Here is a 25,604-nt window from a genome sequence, read left to right as displayed (position 1 = left end):
TTTAAAAAAATATGAACTTGAAACATTCTGTGGTCTAGCATCTTTCATCATTTTTCATAGTCTTTATGACTTCTGAACTACCTCTGAACAAGTCATATAAATCCTGTTATCTTGTCCTTATTTTTCTAACCATAATTGCTATGATTCTTCCCTCTTACTTTATGTTTCATGCTACTGAAATGCATTTCATTTAGACATTTAGATGTGTCATCTCGTCTCTTTCATTTTTGTCTTTGTACATGCTCTTTGACCTGTCTGTGATATTTCTTTCTCTCCTAGCTCCCACTACTCTTATTAATTCTTAGTGGCTTTCAAATGTTTGAACTGATCTGTCACTTTCTGGAAGCCTTCCTTGAACTTTCCCTCTTTATGTCTGTCTCCCCTTACCTCTAACTTTCATTGATCCTTTTTGGCTTAGGTTCCCCATCTGTATATTTCCAGAATTTCTGAGTGAGTGCCCATCAGCAGTTATCATTGATTATTTGTCTGCTTGCATTGTAAATACCATGAATTTTTAAGGCCCAGTTTCTAGTTTACACCATCATTATCATACTAATCATTAACACTAATTGACTATATATGCTAGACACTGTGGTTAAACATTTTAAGTTGCATTATTTTGTTTAATCCTTCAAGATATGAATAACTATGATTATTCTCTTTCTCCAGTTGAGAAAAGTAGTGACAGACTACTTTATTATCATGCCTAAGTTTAGGTAGCTAGTAAGAGGACATAGAATAATTTGAATCCATGGAAGAGCATGAACTTCTTTTTTCACCCTATTTTTTCCATGAGGTTTAAAAGTAGAATGCACACATATAAAGCACATAGACTAGTACGTAACATTTAGTATTTAATAAATATTAGCTATAGAGTCAAAAGCCTTTTTTCATAATATTTCAATATATAAATGTAATATTTTAGAAAACTCTAAAAATCAAGATGTGCAATGATAAAAATAAAGTATTGAATAATTTCACCATTAAGAGGTAAATAACTTGCAATATTTTTGTATTGTTTCCTTTCATATGCATTATGTCTATAAATACCATTTAAACTTACCCTTTTTATTCTGCCCTTTTTATTTAATACATATTCTGTGAATATGTATTCCAATTTGGAATAAGTGAAGTCCATTATCTTTTATAGTGGTTACATGGTATGCCATTGTGTGTATGTACTATCATAATTTAATTTATATCCTATTGAATATTTAGATTGTTTCCTTTGTTTAGCTGTTATTAAAATGTAGCATCAAACATCCTCATGTTTACTGGTGAGTACTTGGGAGTTAATAGTCTTGAAAAGTCAGTAAAAGTAGATGATGGCCAATATCAGTGCATCTATATTTGCATAATTTTCCTTCATTTTGGAGTATCTCATGGAGGAAAGAAAAGTAGTTGAACAAGTAATTGGTTTTCTTGGTATGTATTTTTTTTTATTAAGTACTACCAATCCACAACTCTCTTTTTTAGAATTACAGAATGAAAACTTAAAAGAATCAAATGAGAAGCAGGATCATTTGACATCAGAACTAGAAGATACTAAAATGTCTTTGCAAAGAAGTGTGGTATGATTTAAAAACTGATTCGTGTGTGATAAGCCTCACACTATGAGTCAGTAAATACTTATAAAATGCTAATTCTGTGTACAAGGACCCGGAACTTCATCCCAGTCTACAAAATGCTTATAGTTTAATTAGAAACATTGGGTAAAAACGCATCAAAACTATAAGATAGAAGACTCTGCTAAATACCAACAGAGTGATTCAGGCTAAAATTGTTACAGTAGTTCTAAAAATGGAAAGAACACTGTGGGCTAAGAAGACTCCATTGGGAGGTTGGGACTATAGGTTGGCTTTGGGAGAATGGTAAATTGAAGTAGGAATACTGAATGGGCATTGAAATTGGCCAGGGTGGGGTAATGGAGGAGGGTGATAGAATAATAAGGAGGGAGGAGAGGCGGCAAAGGCAGATGAGTTCAGTTTTTTTCTTAAGGCCCTTGGATTATAGCTTTTGTTTTGTATTTTATTTCATTTAGATTACTCAGAAGGCTTTAGAGGAAGATTTACAGGTAGCAACAAAAAAAATATATCAGCTCACTGGAGAAAAAGAAACTCAGATGGAAGAATTTAATAAAGCTAAAGCTGCTCATTCCTTTGTGGTTACTGAACTTAAAACTTCTGTCTGCAGCTTGAAAGAATTACTGACAACAGAACAGCAAAGGTAAAGCTATTTTTTATTTAGCTGATAAAAACAACTTATTTCCAATATTCACTGTATTTTCTATTAATTGTCAAGTGACTTCTAATTCCTATAGTATCTGTAACCAAGTAAGTCTCTTTTTTAATTTATAAAATGGGAATACATTTTAAAAGTTTGTATTAGGTAGGCAGGTGTCCTGGGAAAAGATAGCAGGTATTCTTTAGGATAGTTCCCATGCATACTTGGCCACAGAGTCCAGCTATATAAACAAGCTCATAAGTGCTGATGCAGTGATAGGACATATTTAATTAAACTGTGGATCATTATTAGCTTCATAGAAATAACTTCCCAGGTTGTGGGTTTGTTTTACTTGGGTCTGTAACCTCTCTGATGTATAAAATTAGTACTAGCCTGGTATAGGGTAGGTACTCAAAACATTTTTTTATTAAATTAATGAATTAATGAATATTATATGTAAGATATTCATTTGAATTTCATCTAAATAACAGTTTGTCTAAAGCTTGAATTAAAAACTTACTCTGTTTTCACTATATGTGTATTTTTAAAGCTGTGTTATGAGGCCTAAGTTATTATTTTTGTCCCATTAGCATTAGGGTTTAGTAAATCTAGTAGGATGAAAGACAGGAACACGCTTTTCTGTGAATTCATGACCTGAACCTAGTAGTATTTCTTCTCTACTGCTTATGTATGGTGGTGGAAGAAAAGCTAGTTTTTCTACTTCAGCTCATCTTATATATTCTTTGTTGATCTTACAGGTGATTTTCAAATTTTGAAATTGTAAGTTAGCTTAAGTATCATCTGTTCCAATTATTTCAGTTAAAAAAATTTTTTTTAAGTATTTATTTTTGAGAGGGAGAGAGAGAGAGAGAGAGGGAAAGAGAGAGAGAACTGGGGAGGGGAGAGAAAGAGGTAGACACAGAATCTGAAGCAGGCTCCAGGCTCCAAGCTGTCAGCACAGAACCCGATGCAGGGCTCAAACCCACCAGCAGTGAGATATGACCTGAGCTGAAGTCGGATGCTTAACTGACTGAGCCACCCAGGGGCCCCCAATTACCTCAGTTTTATAGATGAGGAAGCAGAAAGCTAGAAGAGTTAAGTGGATTGACCAATTCTCACATTTACATTGTTTCTAAGGCAGAATTCAATGTAACAGTAGTTACATATTCAGTCTCTTTTAAAGTTCTAGGATGCATTAATTTGATTATCATCAATAGCTAAGAGATAAATTGTGACCATAAGCTTTAAGGTTTTATGCAGATATAATTAACATACAACTATGGATTAATAATAGTGATACCTTATTTTGAAATGTTATACTATATGGCATGGTAGGTACTCAAAAATTGTTTAATTGGGTGAATATGTGAAAGATATATTGTTAAATTGCACCAGTTTTAGTTACTAGGTGAATTGTGATTAAAAGAATGTTTTACATGTAAATTAATATTTTACAAGATTGGAAAAAAGTGAAGATCAATTGAAAATACTTACCATGAAGCTTCAGCAGAAATCAAGTGAACTCGGTAAGATTTAGAGAATAACATGTACGTGATAATATTAGTCTATTATACAGATATAAATGCTATTTCAGATTATGATATAGTTTCTCCTTTGTCATTTATCAATAATAATTATTTTGTAACTTTTAATTTGATTTTCAAAGACAGAAAATTTAAACCTTAAGAAAGACTATTCTGTGCCATTATGCAATTCATAGATGTCTAGAAGTGGAAGGAGCTTAAGAGATGTTTCTAGTTTATTTTTCTTATTTTAGGATTTAGAGGCCTTCATAATTCTTAATGGAAAAGGTCTGTTATATTTTAATTGAATTTTGACATTTTACTGATTAGTCATGTTGGATTATGAACTATCTATAGGAGAATGCTATCCTGTTTTGTCACGTAGTATTGTTAATACTCAATAGATTTCATGGCCAAAAGAGAAAGAAGTTCTGTAGTTGTGAATTTATAACCCTTTAATTAGCTAATCCTAATTTAACTCCTGTATTTCATATTTACAAATCTTCATATATACAGATGTGGAGAATTATAAAGATATAAAAACATTTTTCCAATTTTGGTGAAAAGAATTATTTTTATAAATTAACTCAGGAATTTGCAGGTGTTTTCTAGACTCTACACAACATTCTGTAAACTTTATTATTAGGTTTGAAAAATTGTGTAATTAAAATAATTGTAAGAAATTTTGCCCTGTTAGGATGTTTGGTTGAACTTCGAAACTTATTTATGCCTTTCCTTTGGCAATGCTTAATCTCCCACTATAGACTAGACCAATCTTTGAGCATCCAAAATTGTACTTTTCAGTGGTAAATAATTCCTTTGGTATTATTTTATATTACAATGACTGTAAATGCATTTTTCATCTAATTTTTAAATCTTCATTCAAAACATAATGTAGTATTTTAAATCACTGCACATACCTACTTTCTTAGAATTATTCAATTGAATGTGGTAGACTAAGGAATAAGTTTAGTCCTTAAAATATCTTTAGTGGATATTTATTTGTAACAATTCAGTCCGATATTGAAGTTAAGTGGCTGTTATTGTCAGATTAACAAATCAAATGCATAAGGTGATTTTTCTCATAATAGAGAACTCTCTAATTTAATGAGAGAAAGGTTGAACACATAAAATCATTAGAGCAATGTTTCCAAAATGAGGGGATGAGCAAGAATTCTATTAAGAGAAGGGAATATTAGAGTTTCTATTTCTATTTATTTTATGCTTTGCATATATTTCATAATGACTAGTATAGTACACATATTTATACTTTAAAATTTTACACGATACATAAGTATGTATTTGTGTTTTATACATATTTATATATTTGGGGTGAATGCTCACAGACTTGTTGCTGATGGAGATGTGTTAATGCTGATGACAAGAGGAAACCAAAGGTATCAATGTGGACTGCAGAATTGGAAATGATTCTCTAGAAGAGGTAGATTTTAAAAGTAGACTTTAAGGTATAAAGAGGCTTTGGGTAGTTGTAGAGAATGATGGAATGTGTAAAGCATTACTTGTAGGAGAGCAGCATTAACAATGACATAAGTACTGAGCATTAGCTTATTTCCTTCTTTGGTTAATAGTATAGTTCTCAGAATCAAAATCTTGGATGATATTCTGTACTGTTCTTTCTCCCTTACTTTTCACTTCTAATTGGTTATCCAGTGCTGTTGTTTCTAACTTTTAATATCTATCTAGCTTGTAAGATCTAACTAATTTAACTCTGTCTTGCAAATCTTTGTCTTTTTAAAAAATATTTATTTAGAGGGTGCACAAGTGGGGAAGGGGCCAGAGAGAGAGAGAGAGAGAGAGAGAGAGAGAGAGAGAGAGAGAATCCCAAGCAGGCTCCATGCTGTCAGTGCAGAGCCCTACCAGGGCTCAAACTCATGAATCATGAGATCATGACCTGAGCCAAAGTCAGACGCTTAACCGACTAAGCCACCCAGGTGCCTGTGGTTTACATTTTTAGAGGATCACTGCGACTTTTGTATGGCAGATAAATTTGGTGGTGGGTGGGGAATGATGATAGGAAAAGGACAAAGAGGAGAAATCATATTAGAAGCCGTTTGAGTGGTACAGGCATGAGAGACTATCTTTTAAAAGTGGAATCATATCCCACTTTTGCTAGCATTTGGTGAGCTCTTGAGTCTGAGGACACTGTCTTCAGCTCTGAAAAGTTCTCTTAATTCTTCTTTTCTAGTGTCATTGTTCTCTCTCTCTAAATTTTGATAGGTGGATTTTAGAAATTCTGAATCTTTTATATTTGTATTTAAAAAAATTTTTTTAATGTTTTTTATTCTTAGAGAGAGAGAGAGAGAGAGAGAGAGAGAGAGGGAGAGCACGAGTAGGGAAGGGGCAGAGAGAGAGAGACATAGAATCAGAAGCAGGTTCCAGGCTCTGAGCTGTCAGCACAGAGCCCCAAACGGGGCTTGAACTTAACAAGCCATGAGATCATGGCCTGAGCCGAAGTCAGACGCTTTACCAACTGAGCCACCCAGGCGCCCCAATCTTCGTATTTTAAAATTTCTCTCTTAAACTCTTTACTTTTTAGTTTATTTTGAGGGGGATTTTGGGAAAAAAGTTTTTTGGCTTCCCCCTAATAATTCAGTCTTTAGATATGTTTAATTTGCCTTTTTTTGTTTTTGGTAGAGAGCACATGCATGAGCTGGGTGGGGAGAGGCAGAGGGAGAGAGAGAGAATCTTTTTTTTTTTTTTAATTTTTTTAAAAAATGTTTATTCATTTGTTGAGAGACAGAGACAGAGAGAGAGAGTGCACGCACAAGCAGGTGAGTGGCAGAGAGAGAGAAAGAGACACAGAATCCAAACCAGGCTCCAAGCTATCAGCACAGAGCCCCATGCAGGACTTGAACCCATGAACCATGAGATCATGACCTGAGCCAAAGTCGGATGTCCAACCAAATGAGCCATTCCGGTGCCCCAGAGAGAGAATCTTTAAGCAGGCTCCATGCTTAGTGCAGAGCCCGACATGGGGCTAGATCCCACGACCCTGGGATCATGACTAGAGTTGAAATAAAGAGTTGGATACTCAAATGACTGAATCACCAGGCACCCCTACTTTGCTGTTTTTAAAGTCTTAGTTACCAAATTTTAAGTTTCTGAGAGCTCTAGGTGATTAATTTCATGGATATTGTATCCTGTTGGAACATACTATACTTAGCAAGATTTCTGCTTCTGTTTGCTCTATTAATTCCTTCTTGAGTTTTATTTTAGTTCTTCTCTGAATTTGGTGCCTAACATTTATGGTTTTGCTTTTCTTCACTAATTGGTGATTTTTGATTATTTACTCATCTAAATATTTGAGAATCTTTTTTCTCCCATATATGTTATGATGTGATTTTTCTGATTATGTTGGGGGGAGATGGGAGGTACTGTAGGGAAGAAGGGTGGGCTCGGTAGCTAATCTTTTGGATTTAGGGGATTGTTTGTAGAGATCATGAGCTGTTTGGGGGCACTGCCTTACCCCATGGGCTCCAATTCCTAGGATCTTTGATTTAACCTGAGGTGGACTCTGTGGTAGGAGGTACAGTCACCTGGTCTAGTTGTTGCACATAGTCTTCAATGAATTAATGTAGGTGACCCCTCCTCCTTCTAGGATTCTTCAGTATTTTGGTTTGCTTATGGTAGTCTGTCTGGTTTTGTTATTGTTGTAAATATATATATAGGATGAGGTTTTGGGGTGATGGTGGGGTCCAGAGCAGACGGCCAAGGAAGAATTCTTGAAGACATCTTTGGTGTAAAAAGTGATTTTATTAAAGCACAGGGACAAGACCCGTGGGCAGGAAGAGCTGTGCTGGGGTTGTGACAGGTAACTGATTATATACCCTCAGGTTGGGAGGGGATTAGGGATAGAGTAACTCTCTAAGGTATTTTGGAAGCAAGGTTTCCAGGACTTTGAGGGGCTAGCTGTGTTAGGAAAACACCATTTATTACCTTTCAGTAAAACCTATCATGAGACCCTTCATATGTATATCAGGGGGCCATAAGCTTGGAGTATAATTGCCAGCATATATCTTAGGGGAGTTGAGATAAAGGAAGTTTCCAAAGGAATTTTTATATGTTGAAGTAGACTTACAGATTCCTGGGGGGTCAGGATAAGCCAAGATTTCCTTTTGTCCCTAGCAGAGGTCACTCTGCCTGTTCCAAGGACTTGTCAGTGGGCTGTAGACAGTTAGGCAATTTAATTTTTCATTTGTCTTCGTTTTCCACATCATCATGGCAAACACTTAAATCCCTTTCCTTTTCTTGGGTAGCCAGGACTGTCTGAGGAATATCACACATATCCCACCTGGGGGTGGGTGGTGCCATTAGCCTGTGTTTTGCCCTCAGCTTGTCCTGCACTCCCTCATCATATATTTTTATATATGATTTATATTTTATATATATATATATATATATATATATCTTTAAAAAATTTTATGGGAGTGGGGATGAGAGAATGTGAAGATATGCTTAGTCAACTATTTTTAATTAATCCTTGAGTTTGAAAAACTCTTTTTACCTAAAATGAAAATTGTGGTTAAATAAGCTTTGCTTGTGACAGGTGTTTCTTTTGACTCCATGCTGGCATTTCCTATTTGTTTGATTTTTCCTTAAAAATTGTGGGCAATTATTACAATATTTTTTATTTTCACTTTTGTTTTTTATTATTTTTTTAAAATATTTATTTTTGAGAGAGAGTGTGTGTGCAGGCGGGGGAGGAGCAGAGAGAGAAGGAGACACAGAATCCAAAGCAGGTTCCAGGCTCTGAGCTGTCCACTCAGAGCTTGACGCAGGGCTCAAACTCACGAACCATGTGATCATGACCCAAGCAGAGGTCAGACACTTACCCAACTGAGCCACCCAGGTATCCCTGTTTATTTTTAATGTACAGAGTCTTGGAAATTTCCAGTAAATCTCTTATATCTCCATTTATTAAAAACGCTTAATTAACAGTGAAGAAAGACAACGTTTCAAATACAATAAAATTGTAGCTGACAGCTAGGCATCATTTGGGAACTTTGTAGGCAGTTGAAGAATTTAAGAAAGAAGGATAAAGGTGGTTTGGCCTGGAAAAGTTTTATAAATTTATTAGTCTAATACTGAATTAATAGCAGATAGACATAAAAGCCTTGTGTAGAGTGTTATTATTTAGGGTAGGAAAAAAAAAAAAGCGTGTCAGCAGAGAAAACAGGAAATGCAAATAACACAAGGTCTTGAAAATCAAAGAAAAATAGAGAGTAGTTGATAGCATTAAATGCCAGAAAGCTCCACAATAAAGAGGACTGAGAATTGTACCACAGAATGGTTATTGAGGATCATAGTTTTAATAATGTAATTATAAATAACGTAATTATAAATAATATAAAATATGAATTATTTATAAATATTTATTAAAGTATTTATATTTATAAATACTTATAAATAATTTAAAATAATGTAAGAGATGTAATTAATGTAATGTCATGAGATAGGCATTAGTTTTGCATAGGACTAAGAAAGAAATGTGTAGATAACAAACAGGAATTTGTTTGCAAACCAAAGAAATTGGACAGTAGTAAGAAGAGGCAGAGAGGTCAGTCAGATATTGTTTTGTATTCAAATAGATGTTTCGATGGGATGGGGGAAATGAAAGATTCCTTTACAGAGAGTCAGTATATATATTGGTTATATAAGCAACTAAAGTCTCAGAGGAGGTAGGAATGTTGAAGTCCAGAGTACAATGGTCAGAATTAGCTTGAGAAAAGTGGATCACTTGTCCTTTTTAGTTGAGAGTGAAGATTAAGAGGCCAGGTATTTAGACAGTGATGAATTAAAGGTAAAGGTACATGCTGAGTGACCTCATTCCAAATATATTTGGAGTGTGTGTGTGTGTGTGTGTGTGTGTGTGTGTGTGTATTGCTTATTTTGACTAATGAACTCCGGGCTCATTTGGTTGTGGAATTAACTTGATACAAACATTGCTATTAATACATATCCATTATTTTTGCGTAGTTCCATTTGGACTTCCTCTATGCTTTATGGTGCTTTCTTTCTTTTTTATTTTATTTTTTTTACCTAAGGCATTTACTTATTTATTTTTTAATATGAAATTTATTATCAAATTGGTTTCCATACAGCACCCAGTGCTCATCCCAACAGATTCCCTCCTCAACGCCCATCACCCACTTTCCGCTCCCTCCTACCCGTCATCAACCCTCACTCAGTTTATTCTCAGTTTTTAAGAGTCTCTTATGGTTTGCCTCCCTACCTCTATAACTTTTTTCCCCCTCCCCCTCCCCCATGGTCTTCTGTTAAGTTTCTCAGGATCCACATAAGAGTGAAAACATATGGGATCTGTCTTTCTCTGTGTAACATATTTCACTTAGCATAACACTCTCCAGTTTCATCCATGTTACTACAAAAGGCCATAATAGCCAAACTATGGGAAGAACCTAAATGTCCATCAACTGATGAATGGATAAAGAAGTTGTGGTTTATATATACAATGGAATACTACTTGGCAATGAGAAAGAATGAAACCTGTCCTTTTATGGTGCTTTCTTTAGTTGCGCTAAACCATCTCGGTTTTCTTCCCTTTCAAACTGTGGTATTCTTATTTCTCATCTCTCCTTTCCTGTTCTTCTAATCTGGCTTTTCACACCTTTTATTCTTTTGCTTATTTTAGAAGAGATGACTAAGCTTAAAAATAACAAAGAAGTAGAACTTGAAGAATTGAAGAAAATCTTGGTAAGTATATAGTTTCTCTTATTAATATAGAGCAGTTATTTTTCAAAATAATATGAATCTGTTGACCTAGTCTCATACACTACAGATATTTTATATTAGTGTTTTCAGCTAAATATAAAAAAATACACTTGTGTTTTAGTAAACCACATTCTTATCTGTACCAAGTTTTATACATCTGTCTTGGCTAAAGTGTTTATGTTATTTGAACATGTGTTGACAGTACATTTAAGTAAGAGCAATGCATACGATATAGCTGGTTGTAAATTTGGTATGCCTTTGATACCTTTGAACCATAAAGCTATACTTTTAAGGAAGATATGTATGTTATATATTCAGTAGCTATGTTAAGTGTTCAGATAGAATCACGTTTAATGAATTTGTTAGGGTAGGCTTCATTATGTTTTAATTGATTATAATGTGTGGAGCATGGGTGGCAAACTTTTATTTAAAGAACTGGATAGTAAATATTTTAGGCTTTATAAGCTATATACAGAATGTTAATTCTCCTCTCCTCCTATTTTCACACCCCCTTCTCCTCCTCCTCTCTTTTATTTTTAAATAAAATGTAAAAATTATTCTTAGGTCAAGGGCCTACAGAAAGAGATTGTGGGCTGATTTTGTCTAGCAGGCTGTAGTTTGCCAACCCTTGCTATATAGTATTGTTTATGATTATAGATATTTGATGGTGGGTTTAACCTATTGTGTCTCTACCTGACTTTGCAACTCCTGATTCTTCCATCTCTTGGGAAGCATTATTTCCAAATGCTTATCTTTTCTCCACTGAATTGCTTTAACTCAAACTCTTGTGAATAGTGTGTTTACATTGCTTTCAGATTTGATAATGCAGACTTATACTTTAAGTTTCAGCTTGAATATCAGTTGTTTAGGAAACCTCTCTTATCTAGTTTAGGTCTCTGTATGGCCTGTTCCCATAGCCACCCTGTACTTTTCCTGTATAGCACTTATCACAAATAGAATTACTTTATTTTTGGTAAAATTATTTAAAGCTTTATTCACCCTTTTGATTCCCCCTTACTTAGCACAGTAGGTGGTATACAGTAGGTCTTCAGTTAATAAATAGTGGAATGAATGTATGCTCCCATAAGGGCTAAGGGCTAAGAATCCATGCCCTGTTTTCCTTGTAAACCTAGTGCTTAGTACAGTGACCGACACTTTATGAATATTTGTTGAATGAATGAATACTAAAGCATTATTTTTACTGTGAAGATTCACTCCTATGCAGACAAGAACTGGTTTAGGGTTTTGTTATATTTGGACAGCAATAGAACACAATATCTTGGTCCTTAAAATTATGTTTTGATTGGTAATCTAGCTCTTTGCTTCTTAACTGAGGGGACTAAGAGCAATTTAACTAAACTCTTGATGCCTCAGATCTCCATCTCTGAAATGCACATAGCTAATGGGGTAGTTGTAAGGGATAAATAAAATAATACATTTGCCCTTTTAACAAACATTTGTTGAGTTTCTATTATGCTATACTCTGGGGGTACAGTTGGGAGCAAATGGATGCATATGCAGCTTTCATGGATCTACAGTCATGAAATAATCACATTTAAATATAAGCAGTCATTCAAAGGTAATATTACAATGGTGACAAAGGCAATAAAGGATTACTTTTCAGTTCTATGAGGCCTATAATTAAGGAATTTGAACTAGTTAGGTCAGGAAAGTCTTTTTTTAAAAAAATAAATATTGAACTGAAATTCAGAGAAGGAAGAGCTTATCAGGTAGAGGAAATATTTATGTGCAAAGTTTCTTTAATAGGAAGGAGTATGGTGAGCACAACCTTGAGTGAAAAGAAGAGAATGGTACAAAATGAGTCCAGAAAGTTAGGTAGTAGGAGCTTGGCAGTTCATGGCCTTTTAAATCTTATCAGGATAATTTTGTATTATCCCAAGAGGTATGAGAAACTCTAAAGAATTTCAGTAGGGAGTGACTTGGTTTGCATTTTGAAAAGCTCATTTGGCTTGCAGAATTGAGAACAGATTAAGATAGAACAGTTAATTAGACAATCATAGTAGCTAGAGGAGAGATGATTGTAGCTTAGGCTGGGAAGTAGTGGTGAGAAAAAGTGGATGGTTTTGAGAGATATTTAAGATTTAAATACTTAGGTTGATCCAGGATGATACTAGCATTTGTTGAAAAGATTCTTTTTTCCCCTTGAATTGCTTTTGCACTTTTATAAAAAATCAATTGGCCATATTTGTGTGGATCTGTTTCTGGATTATTTCTGTTTTCTTGATCTATTTGTTATCAATTCACTGACATATTAGTGTTTTGATTACTGTAGCTTAGTAGTTAGTCTTAGGTTTGGGTAGTATGGTTCCTCTGGCTTTAATATTCTTTTTCAAAATTGTTTTAGCTATCCTAGTTCCTTTATCATCTAGATTTTCAGCTTGTCTATTATCTAAGGAAATCCTACCAGAATTATGATTGTAATTGTGATTGTAATTGTAATTGTGATTATGATTGTGATTGTGTGAAATCAAGTTAGGTTGAATTGCTGTTATTACTTATGTTGGGTCTTCTAATATATGAATATGGTATCTGTCCATTTGTATAGATCTTCCTTCATTCTTTAGCATTTTTTAGTTTTCAACATACAGATCTGTACATGTTGTATTTATACCTAAATACTTCCTTTCTGGAAAGTGTTTTAAGTAGTATTTAAAAGTACTTTTCTCAAAAAACCTGTATTTTTCCAGTTGTACATTACTAGCAGGTGGGGATACAGTTGCTTTATGCATTGGCCTTGTATCCTAAAGTCTTGCCAAAATCATTTATTTTTTTTATTTTTTATTTTTTTAATGTTTGTTTATTTTGAGAGAGAGGGAGGGAGCAGATAGAGAGGGAGAGATGCTGTCAGTGCTGAGCCCGATGTGGGGCTCAATCTCATGGCTGGTGAGGTCATGACCTGAGCGGAAACCCTGAGTCAGATGTTTCAATCCACTGAGCCACCCAGGTACCCCTTTTCAAAATGACTGACTAGTTCTTGGAGTTTTTTGCACATTCCTTATAATTTTCTATGTAGACAGTTATTTTGTCTGCAAATAAGGACAGTTATATTTCTTTTTTTCTTGTCTAACTGCACTGGCTCAGACTTCCCAGTATGATGTTGAAAAGGAGTGGTGACCATGTACATCTTTGATGTGATCTTAAGGGAAAATATTCAGTGTTTCACCATTAAATACGATGTTTAATTCTAGTTTTTTGGTTTTTTTTTTTTGGTGGAAGTGCCCTTCTGTTCCTAGTTTAAGCTTTTTTCTTATGAATCTGTGTTGAATTTTGTCAAGTGCTTTTTCTGTGTTTACTGATATGATCATGTTTTTCTTATTCAGAATATTAATATTCTAATCAATGTCATACATTGATTTTCAAATATTGAACCAGGCTTGCATTTCTGGGATAAATCCCAGTTGGTGTGGTATATTATCCTTTTTCTAAATTGTTGAATTTATGAATATTTTGTTGAGGATTTTTGGTTTTGTGTTCTTGGGAAGTCTATAGTTTTCTTCAGTGGTCTTTATCTGGTTTTGGAATCAGGCTAATACTGGCCTCATAAAATGAGTTGGGAAGCATTTCTTTCATTTCTGTTTTCTGGAAGAGATTGTATACAACTAGTGTTATTTCTTCTTTAAACATTTGGTAGAATTCTCTGGTGAAATCATCTGGATTTAGAGATTCTTTTTTGGCAAGATTTTAAACTATGAATCTAATGTTTTTCATTATTACAGAACTGTTAAGGTGACCTGTTTTATCTTAGGTGATTTGGTAGTTTGTGGTTTCTAAGGAATTAGTCCATTTCATTGAAGTTGTCAACTTTCTGTGCATAGAGTTGTTTGTAGCATTCTGTTATTTTTTTTAATATCTATGGAGTCTATAGTCTATACTCTTTGATTACTAATATTGGTGATTGGTGTCTTCTGTCTTGTCAGTCTTGATAGAAGTTTATTGATTTTACTGACCTTTTCAAAATAACCAGCTTTGTGTTTTGTTGATTTTTCTCTACTGTTTTTCCATTTTCAGTTTCATCAGTTTTGGCTCTTATCTTTACTGTTTCCTTTCTTCTACTTGCTTGGGTTTATTTTGTTTTTTTTCTAGGTTCTTAAGATGAAAACCTAGATTGTTGTTTTGAGACCTTTCTTTTCCATTTAAACATTTAATGCTAAATTTACTTTAATCACTTCCTTAACTGCATCCCACAAATTTTGATATCTTGTATTTTCATTTTTATTTAGGTTAAAATATTTTCTAATTTCTCGATTTCCTCTTTGACCCTGGGGTTATTTAGAAGTCTGTTATTTAATTTCCATGTATTTGGAGATTTTCCTCTTTTACTTATTTCTAGTCTAACTCCATTATGGTTCAAGAATATACTTTATTATTTAAATTTATAAAGGATATAATCTGTCTTAGTAAATGTTCCATGTGTACTTGAAAAGAATGTGTATTCTGCTGTTGTTAGGTTCTATATGTGTTCTTTAAATGTTAGTTAGATTCATTTGATTGATGGTGTTGTGAAAATCTTCAGTGTTGTCGATTTTTTTTTGTCCTGTTCTATTATTACTGAGGGGTGTTAACATCTCCTATTTTGATTTAGTAATTGTCTATTTCTCTATAATTATGTCAATGTTTGCTTCACGTACTTTGAATTTCTGTTATAAGTCTCACATTCATATAGAACTATTCTGTCTTCCTGACAAATAGACCTTTGATCATTATTAATATCTTTCTTTATCTCTGACAGTATCTTTTTGTCTTGAAGAATGTTTATGGTTTGCAAGGTATATCTTTCAAACTGGATTAGTCTTTTATTTGTAAACACTTGTGTATATGTATATATGTAGTCTGTATATAATTGGGTCTTCCTATGCACTATTGCTAGAGTTAGCTTTTTAAATCACAGATGCGATCATGTTATAGCTGTATCAAAATTTTAAATAGATCCACTGTTGTGATCTCATGCTTAAGTAAACAACATGAAAATTGACTTAAATCTATGTTGGATAACAGGAGGAGTTGATAGTAATTAAGCACCTGTGAGTAAAGAGTTAATGTTTGTTTTATACTTAGTCTTGCTCACTTTCTAGAGCTGTGCCATCCAGTATGGTAACTAGAGGCCAAATGTGGCACTTAAATTTAAATTAATTAAAATAGACCAAATTAAAAAAAACAAGTCAGTTCCTCAGCTCCAGTAGCCACATTTGAAGTGATCAGTAGCTACCGCATGTTCCTGTTATTGCAGAAAGTTCTATTGTATGGGACCCATCTAAAGCAAAGATTGACAGAATTCTTCTTTAAAGGGCCAGTAGCAAATTTTTAGGCTTTGTGGGCCATGTGGTTGGTCTCTCTTGCATCTATACAGCTTCGTTGTTACAAGGCAAAATGGGAATATACAATACATAAATATGTTGGCTGTATTATTACAGTAAAGCTTTATTAAAAACAAGTAGGGACTGGATTTGGCCTGTGGGCTGTAGTTTGTTGATCCTTGATTGTCTAGAACATTGAATTTAATTCTTTTTTTTTTCAATATATGAAATTTATTGTCAAATTGGTTTCCATACAACACCCAGTGCTCATCCCAAAAGATGCCCTCTTCAATACCCATCACCCACCCCCCCTCCCTCCCACCCCCCATCAACCCTCAGTTTGTTCTCAGTTTTTAACAGTCTCTTATGCTTTGGCTCTCTCCCACTCTAACATCTTTTTTTTTTTTTTCCTTCCCCTCCCCCATGGGTTTCTGTTAAGTTTCTCAGGATCCACATACGAGTGAAACTATATGGTATCTGTCTTTCTCTGTATGGCTTACTTCACTTAGCATAACACTCTCCAGTTCCATCCACGTTGCTACAAAGGGCCATATTTCAACATTGAATTTAATTCTTGATACCTTATTTAAAATTGTATATTGACAAAGGAATCCTCGGGGAATGAAGTAATTTGAAACCATTTCATAGGAAGAATGATAATAAGAATTAGAGATTTTAGAATGGTTAAGAGAAAAAGAAAAGTTAGGGAGTGTTGATAATTCTCTTCAAATATTTGTCAGCTATCATGTAAAAAAGGAATTAGACTTCTATGCGACTAAGAAAGGCAGAACAATGACAATTGCATGGAAATTATAGGGAAGCACGTTTTAGTGCAATATAAAGACAAACAGGATTGGTAGGATAGTGAGTGACTAATAAATGCTAATAAATTGGAGTGAATTATGCATAAGATAAAGTTTGAATTCAATGACCTGTCTGATTTTTTTTAAATAAAAAATTTTAGGGCTCTGTTTATTCAATCCTTTGTTATCATATTTAGTTTTGGAATTAACTTATTAATTACTTGTTTTCTCTTTTTAAAAAATTTTAGCCAAAGAGAAACTCGTAAGTCTCTTCACTCTAGTTAGGTAGTTTGATCATTTTGCATACGTTTGTGCTTTGGTTGTCATGATTTATGGTGTTCTTAAATAGGTAGAAAACCAAAAGCTTTTAGATGAAAAGAAACAATTTGAGAAGATTGCTGAAGAATTAAAAGGAACACAGCAAGAACTGACTGGTCTTCTTCACACCAGAGAGGTTTGTTTAGAAAAGATACATTTTGTCCTGCAACATTTTGTTAGTAGAGTACAGATTTACAGAATAGATAATGGTATAGCTATTAGCTTTGTGAAAGATTTCTTCACAAAATTCCTTTCAAAGGAAGTGTTCCTGCTACATTTAATGTACTAATGATTAATGTGAAACACATCTAGAAAATCTTCATATTCTCATGTGGGAGAGCAAGGTCAGCATTTAAGATATCAGGAGTATGCATCATGCTATGGTTTATAACAATCACATTTTTGATATCTTCAGTATTCTTTTTTTTTTTTTTCAACGTTTATTTATTTTTGGGACAGAGAGAGACAGAGCATGAACAGGGGAGGGGCAGAGAGAGAGGGAGACACAGAAACGGAAACAGGCTCCAGGCTCCGAGCCATCAGCCCAGAGCCTGACACGGGGCTCGAACTCACGGACCGCGAGATCGTGACCTGGCTGAAGTCTGACGCTTAACTGACTGCGCCACCCAGGCGCCCCGATGTCTTCAATATTCTTAATTTAAACATTTAAAATTTAACTTTTGTTAAGTTCTTAGTTTACAATAATTTTTATAGTGCTTATGTTACAATTTTGGAATATGTTTTTTATTTTATAAAGGTATTTTTTCAATCCATAACAGTATTACGTTGTAACTATACAATAGTTTAAAATAGTAAGAACAGCTTAGTTTTTAAGATACTACCTGACTTCATTAATTATTATATTTTTTCTTGATAATATAACATTTTAATGGAGATTAATTACCTGGTTGAGTAAAACTGATGAAAATATTTTATAATTTGTAAATATAATTTTACTGGTTGAGCTTTAGAATATCAAGATGGAATTTACTTGTATTACATTTGTCATTATTCATTATTCTAAAATTATAATGCTTTTGGCATTAAGTCCATTAAATTTTAAAATGTGACATTTTCTTACCAAATTTTTGCCTAATATATGAGTTGATTACAGATTGGCCATACTTTTAAAATAAGAATATTGTAAAAATGTTTGCTGTGATTATACACATTTATTTTCCAGAGAAAGGTGCATGATTTGGAAGTACAGTTAACTGCCATTGTGACAAGTGAGCAACATTATTCCAGACAGGTTAAAGAGCTGAAAACTGAACTTGAAAATGAGAAGTAAGTTTTCTATCTATAAATAACTTACATATTTCATTTTTAAGCTTTCTGGTAGTTAATAAATTAGTAAATTATATTCAATGTTTATTTGAATGGGGTTAAAGTTGTATTTATTCCTAATTAGAGATCAAAATAATTTATTAATTTTACTGCTGATGAAATTAACAATGGTGTGTGTGTGTATATATATATGTATGTATATACATATACACATATACATATATACACACACATATATATACACACACACCATTGTTAATATATATATACAGATAAATACATATACATATATACATACACATATATATATAATTGACATAAAAAGAGTATATCACAAAGTTGAGAACTTCTTTAGAATATCAATATATTACTTTTCTTGGCGATACTTAGTTCCTCATAAAAATAATTATTTGCAATTCTACCCATTTATTTTGGTTGCTTGTTAAATTATTTCATAGATTTGTTTTGGTGAAGTGACAAAATACATACACGTCATTGAATTCTGGGTAAAACTTATTAACCAAAATTCCTTTTAGTAAATGGACTGGTTATTTATACGTTAGTTTAATGTTTCCTATTTCAACCTTTCAAAGCTATGTTTGCTTTTTCAACCTTTCATTTTCTAATCTACTCTTTGATGAATTTCCAGTATTGGTTAAGTAGGAGAAGATAATAGGTGCTTGCTACTGAAATCATTCCATAGAACCACACAGTTCCCCCTTCTTTGATTTAAAATTGATCCTGACTGCACTAATAGCAGTAGTAATCTCTCTTCCAGTGTGGAGTATTTGAGATCTTATAAGAGCAGTTTAAGTGTTGTGCACAAAAATTAAACCTCATTTTACTTATTTTAATGAAAATATTTTGTTAAAAATAGCTCTTGCCTCATGTACTACTATAATCAAATCACCAGAAGTTTGGAATCGTTTTGAGACCGTCTACTAGAGAAAAAAAATTATATGAGAAAGTAAGACACCCTTCAAAATTTGTGGAAAAGTATGGGGAGATGAGGTGTAGGGAATATGCAAGGAAATCTGTGGCATCTTAACTTAGTGTTGAAAATTTCAAACGTGTAAAGTAGAGGGAATAATGTAATGAAGCAGCACATAGCTATCACTGCACTTCAGAAATTATTAATTAATGGCCAATTTTATTTATATTCCCAGCTCTTTCTCCCTTTCCCCTAAGATTATCTTGAATTAAATTCTACATCATATAATTTAATAGGTAAATATTTAGGTCTGATATGTTTTTAAAAAACAGGCTTAAGACTACTGAACTAAATGCAAGCTGCAACAGGCTTTCACTGGAGAACAAAAAATTAGCACAAGAAACAAGTGAAATGGCCCTAGAACTCAAGAAACAGCAAGAAGATACTGATGTGAGTTGGAAAAGAAAGTACCAGTGACTTAGTTTTCTAACCTGTAAATATAGGGGGCTCGAATAGATGACTTTCCAAGATTCTTTACCCTTTACAAATCTGATTATCTTAGAGCTGATCCTCTGTTTCAGAAGAAAAATATGCATATTGATTTAGATGGTGATAATGGGCAACAGACTGTAGAACTACCCATTGATAAAGTTAATGTAATTTTAAGCGTTAGGATTTTTATGAATATTTATTCAACAAGTATTTATCAGGTAAATCATATGACAATGTGGAGGATACAACGATGTAAAATACCTTCTTTCCTCATTAAGATCTTATGACTCAAGAGAAGAACTAAATGCTCAAATAACTTAAAATACTATGTTATATGTGTTGTTTTGGGGACAAAGTGTTATCTTCTTCCTTGGAGGAAGAGAAGGCTTCAGAGAGAACATAGCATTGATTTTGGTCTTAAAAGATGACTGATTATAAGTTCAGTAGGTAATAGTGAATGGAAAAGCATTCCTTGAAGTCACAATAATATGAACAAGGATAGAAGGCCTTAAAGTATCACTGGGAGACAATAAGTAAGACTTGCTTTTTAGCTGCTGTATAGAGATTACTAGGGGAATAATTAAAATAAGGCTGGAAAAATAGTATGTAACTATGCAAGTTAAATAGCTCACTGTCTTGTTTTATATATAACTTACTGAATTTCATGGTGACAGATAAAGGTTTTAAATATTAGTTTCAATTTTATTTTTGTTGAAACAGAATTATTAACATAAACAACATTTATTATTTCTTTAGAATAGCAAAAAGAAAGAAGAACGGATGTTGAAACAAATAGAAAATATGGAAAAAACTGAAACACAATTAAGGCAAGACTAATGAGTTGGCTTTTTTTTGTCTGGCAAAAGATTTTAGTATTTTTCTATTTGTTATGCTTAATTTATATTACACTTAATGTTGGATATGGTATAAAGTAAAAAATTAGAATGATTGCTTTGGAGTTCTGCTTAAAAACAAAATCATAACAATGTCTTTTGTTCTAGTGTTGAAATAGGTTAGACAGGAATTTTAAAGCATCATGAACTTTCTTATATTTAATATTGAAGAAAGTAATTATATGCAAGAAAATTTAGAAGCGAAATTAAAAAAAATTAATGTTATTTTAAAACGTCCATGTTTCTAGGTGTTTTCACAATCGTCTATTTTTAATGCCTATAAACCAGTCAAGTGGATATAACAATTTATTTTAATCCTTGTTGGTTTTAGAGATGACATTTTCCAGTTTTCCACTATCATAAATAGTATTGTAGTAAACATCTTGGAGCATACAGATTTTTTCCCTTATTTTGAATTTGATAGGATACATTTCAAGGAGAATTTACTGAGTCATAGGAATAACGATTTCAATAACTGTTGATAGTCAAATGGTTTCTAATAGGTTATACTAGTTGTAAACCATGCAGTACAGTCACTATTGTATGAAAATGCTGGCTCCAACAATCTTTTAATTTGTTTTGGGTATTATTATTAATTTATTTGATCATATAATAGATAAAAACAACTCATTGCTATTAGGACTTGTAATTTTCTTTTTTGGGGGGTAAGTTTTGGAATTTTTTGTGTTTGCTTGCTAGAATTTCTTATTTCTAAAATTGCTTATATCTGTTGCCTGTTAATACTTTTGAGGTCTTGTTTACTTACTGATTTACTTAAGCTTTAAATAATATATTTACATATATTTACAATATATTACAGTACATATTTCCCCCAACTTGTGGTTTTCCTTGCATTTTGGGTAATTTTTTGTTGTGCGTAAATTTTTTTAATTTGAATTAAATCTAGTTGTCTTTTTTTGGTAATTTTTCCATTGCTTTTCTACTTAGAAATGTTTTGCCTGCTTCAAATCACATATTAATCTTTTCTTTAGTTCTTTTTCAAATTGATATATTGATACTTAGTTTTCTTTCTCTTTTTCAAATAATAAAAACATTTGAAGATAGCAGTTTACTTCTTAACACAGCTATGGATCTATGACTTAGGTTTTGATATATAGTGTTTTTATGTTTATTTTCTAAACAACCTGTTCCTGTATTTTAAGTTTCCTTTTAATCCATTAGTTAATTTAGATGGTTTCTAAATACTTGGAGATCCTTGTCTGTACTTATATCCTGAAGTATTAAGCTTTGGCTTCTCATTTTGGTTAATATATAGGATTGAGGATTATATGAGGTAATGTGAATAAAGTACTACATATAGTGTCTGGCCACAAGACTGTCACTATTTTCTAGGTTTGGAAAGTCATCTTTTATTACACTTCTAATGATTGCTTTTGTTGTTGTTGCTCAATTTTCTCCTTCAGAGAAAGTAGCTGTTATTTCTAGATTGAATCTCTGTGATTAAAGCACTGTACATTTTGGAGATAAAAAAATGAAGACATATTTTAGGGAAAGGCTATCTTTTATTTAGGAGAATTAAAATTACTTAGAAAATATCTTTTTGTACATCTACCTACTCTACGGACATAAATAACTCTGAATATATATGTATATATACACTTTGAAGAGTTATATATAATAATTATATATGTTATATAATTATATATTATATTATATATATTATATAATTATATATACAATATAACATATATCACAACTCTATATACTATATATATATATATATACGTATATATATATATACTCCTATAGAAGTAAGAATATGCCAATTAAAAATTTTATACTCAGTTAAAGAGTAAATAGCCTGAATTCAGTTTTTACAAGGCCAATTATTTCATATGATTGAATAATATTTATATATTTCTATAAATAGAAATAGCTTCAAGAAGGGGTGCCCGGGTGGCCAGTTGGTTGAGCATCGGACTCTTGATTTCAGCTCAGGTCATGATCCCAAGGTCGTGGGATCAAACCCTGCATCAGGCTCCACACTGAGCATGGAGCCTGCTTGGCATTCTCTCTCTCCCTCTCCCTGTCCCTCTCCCTCTGTCCCTCTCTCCTGCTCATGTGCTCTCTCTAAAATAAAATTTAAAAAAAAGAAAAAAAAGAAATAGCTTCAAGGATCCAAAAGACCATTGCTTTCATGTGCAACAAATTTTTAATTTACAAAATTTTGAAAGGATAATAAATGCATATGGTACAAAATTCAAAGCGACAAAGGGGGGGCACATAAGGAAAGAAAACTGTCTTTCCTTTGTCTTTCTGCTGTCTAGTGTCCCTCCCCAGAGGTATCACTGTTTCTTATGTGTGTTTCCAGAGATAGTCTCTCTCTGTCTCTATGTAAGGATATTTGTCTATGTAAATATCTGTCATGTAGTAGTTCATTAAAAATCGCTTGTATTTATGTCCCTAATTTATTTGTATAAAATAATAACTATGTCTTGACTATGATGACTAATTTAAGACTAAGGCAGAGTAAAGTGCAATCTTGATTTAAATCAGAAGTACTTCTTTCTAGAGGTTTTTTTTAGTGGAAAAAGGATCTAGATAGTTTCAAGTTAAATGTATAAATTCATTTAAATGTAGGAGAGGAGGTATATATGTTGACATTAATGCATGAATAATTACCAAACAAAATGAAAATCTAAACCAACAAAAAAATATAGTCAAGCATTTTAGAAATCCCAGAAAATGAATAGAACAAAAAATATAAAGTTTATTACTATATCACTCTTCCATTTCCTTTAAGGAATGAACTGGAATCTGTGCGAGAAGAACTAAAGCAGAAAGGAGATGAAGTTAAATGTAAATTGGACAAGAGCGAAGAAAATGTATGTTATATTTAATAATAAATTGTAGAATGGAATTTCAAATCATAAAATCACCACGTGTGTAAAAAAAAAAATAAAGTGAAATATTCTAGTGTATAAATAGTGATATAGGGACTATTGTAGGCTGCTGACCTTAAAAATACAGGCAAAGCTGAGTTATTTTGCTTATAGGATTTATGAGTAAAAGAAATAGTGCTATAATTCTAAATTTCTTTCATAAATCCTCAACATTTAATGTTGATATACATTTTTAGGCTAAAGAGGCTCAAGAAAAAATTTGTCAGTAAATAACATACCGATAAAATTGGTAAGTTTGTGTTGTGCTTTGGTGGGTATGATGTCAATATATAGACATAGGAAGAAGGTTTTCCGGGAAGAATATCACAAAAGTGGAATAGTACGAAGTATGTGATTCCACCATGTTCTAGGCACTGTTCTGGGTATCAAGCTTGGACTTCATTTGTTCTGGTGGATAATGTGTGATCCAATTAAAGTGTTTTGTTTTGTTTTTTTAATGCTTATATATTTTTGAGAGAGAGAGCAAGTGAGAGCATGGGGGGAGGGGGCAGAGAGTGAGAGTGGGGGGTGGGGGGCACAGAATCTGAAGCAGGCTCCAGGCTCTGAGCTGTCAGCACAGAGCCCAAGGTGGGGCTCAAACTCATGAATCACTAGATCGTGACCTGAGCCGGAGTCAGATGCTTAGCTGACTGAGTCACCCAGGTGCCCCCTATTAAGATTTGTTATTAGGGAAATGATATTTTTAATCTTTAAGAATGGAATGAGGAGATATGAAAGGTGCTGGAGTCAGTTGGAAGGCTTTAAAAAAGTGTCCTGAAAGCTCTGGGAAAAAAATCTTGGAAAGGACTTTGGCCTAGTTTAGTTTACTTACTTATTCCTGAATTAATTATTGTGGGTAAGGGGTAGAGTAATTTGGCAAAGCCTGAGGTACTTACCCACCTACTCCTGGAGACAGATTAGCTTCGATCAAACAACATGGATTTAGCAGGATTATCATGGAATTTACACTAACAGAGTTTTCTCAGGAAAGAATGGTGGCCAGACCAAAACATAGGTCCTCTATATAGATGCTGTTGGAGCCTGTACGGGGCATCTAATCAGGATACGTTTCCTGGAAGAAGTGACATTCAATTTGAAACCTTAGATTAATAGGAATTAGTGGAAGTCAGAGAGGTGGACATAAATATATCAGGGAAAAGAGTGTTATAATTTACAAGTATACACACACTGTATACAGACCATGAGAGAGTCTTTTGTATTTAAGCAATTATGAAAAGTTCATCTTGGTTGAAAGGTAGAGTTCAAGATTGTGGTAATAGTGTAGAGAGTAGGGAAAGATGAGAGTGGAGAGATGAGGATAGGGAAATGAAAGTTGGGAGAGATGAGGGCAGATTATGTAAAGTCTCATAAACTATATTTAGGAATTTGAGGTTATTGAAGAGTTTTGACCTGAGGAATGTCATGTTTACTTTTAGAAAGTTGTCAGACCATCTCAACTAAGGATGAGATGAGCTAATATTTTGAAGGGCTTACAGTGTACCAGGAACATTCTAGTTCTCTATATATGTGATCTTAGTTAACTGGAACTTACTTTTGTCCTCTTTTTATGAATTAAGAAATCAAGCCTCTGGGAGCACCTGGGTGGCTCAGTCTGGTTATGCGTCTGATTCTTGACTTCGGCTCAGGTCATGATCTCACAGTTTGTGAGACTGAGCCCTGCATCAGGCTCTGGCTGGCAGCACAGAGCCTGCTTGGGATTGTCTGCCTCTTTGTCTGTTCATCTCTCCCTGCCCCCTCCCCCCAATAAATAAACTTAAAAAAAAAAAAAGAAATTGAGACTCTGAATGTCATGAATAAGAAGTAGTAGTGGTAGTGCTGGACTTCTACCATTCTTTAGACTCTCCCATATTTTTTTCTTCCAAAAACGTATTTTTTACTTTCAGTTTCATATTTACTATGTTCAACCAGAAAAAAACAATTTAATCTTATCCTAAAGACTTGCTATGTAATTTACTGCTTTAAAATTTGCATCGGAGGCTGCTCAAGACCTCAGTCCTTTTGTTTGTGATGTGGTAAAACATGAATTTAGTGTTTAAAATAAAAATTCTCTACCAAGAATTTAAATTTATGTTATCAATGTACAAGATATTAGTGATGAGTTAAGGGAAAAAACCCAAATGCAAAACAAGTTGTTAGCATATTTAA

General features: G+C 33.2%; 1 protein-coding gene across 2 annotated transcripts in view; it reads left to right on the top strand.

The window, feature by feature from the left end:
* Window positions 1-25,604, top strand: part of SYCP1 (synaptonemal complex protein 1) — a 118,559-nt gene that overhangs the window by 35,810 nt on the left and 57,145 nt on the right. For both annotated transcript variants that reach the window (XM_047870823.1, XM_047870822.1), the window contains exons 13-21: window positions 1,477-1,571; window positions 2,042-2,226; window positions 3,682-3,749; window positions 10,417-10,478; window positions 16,964-17,068; window positions 18,116-18,219; window positions 19,483-19,600; window positions 20,399-20,469; window positions 23,300-23,381. In XM_047870823.1, the coding sequence (XP_047726779.1) occupies window positions 1,477-1,571; window positions 2,042-2,226; window positions 3,682-3,749; window positions 10,417-10,478; window positions 16,964-17,068; window positions 18,116-18,219; window positions 19,483-19,600; window positions 20,399-20,469; window positions 23,300-23,381 (890 nt within the window). The remainder of the gene's footprint in view (window positions 1-1,476; window positions 1,572-2,041; window positions 2,227-3,681; window positions 3,750-10,416; window positions 10,479-16,963; window positions 17,069-18,115; window positions 18,220-19,482; window positions 19,601-20,398; window positions 20,470-23,299; window positions 23,382-25,604) is intronic.

Source organism: Prionailurus viverrinus, chromosome C1 (assembly GCF_022837055.1).
Source record: "Prionailurus viverrinus isolate Anna chromosome C1, UM_Priviv_1.0, whole genome shotgun sequence".
Lineage (NCBI taxonomy): Eukaryota > Metazoa > Chordata > Mammalia > Carnivora > Felidae > Prionailurus > Prionailurus viverrinus.
This window is presented reverse-complemented; position numbering and strand designations above follow the sequence as displayed.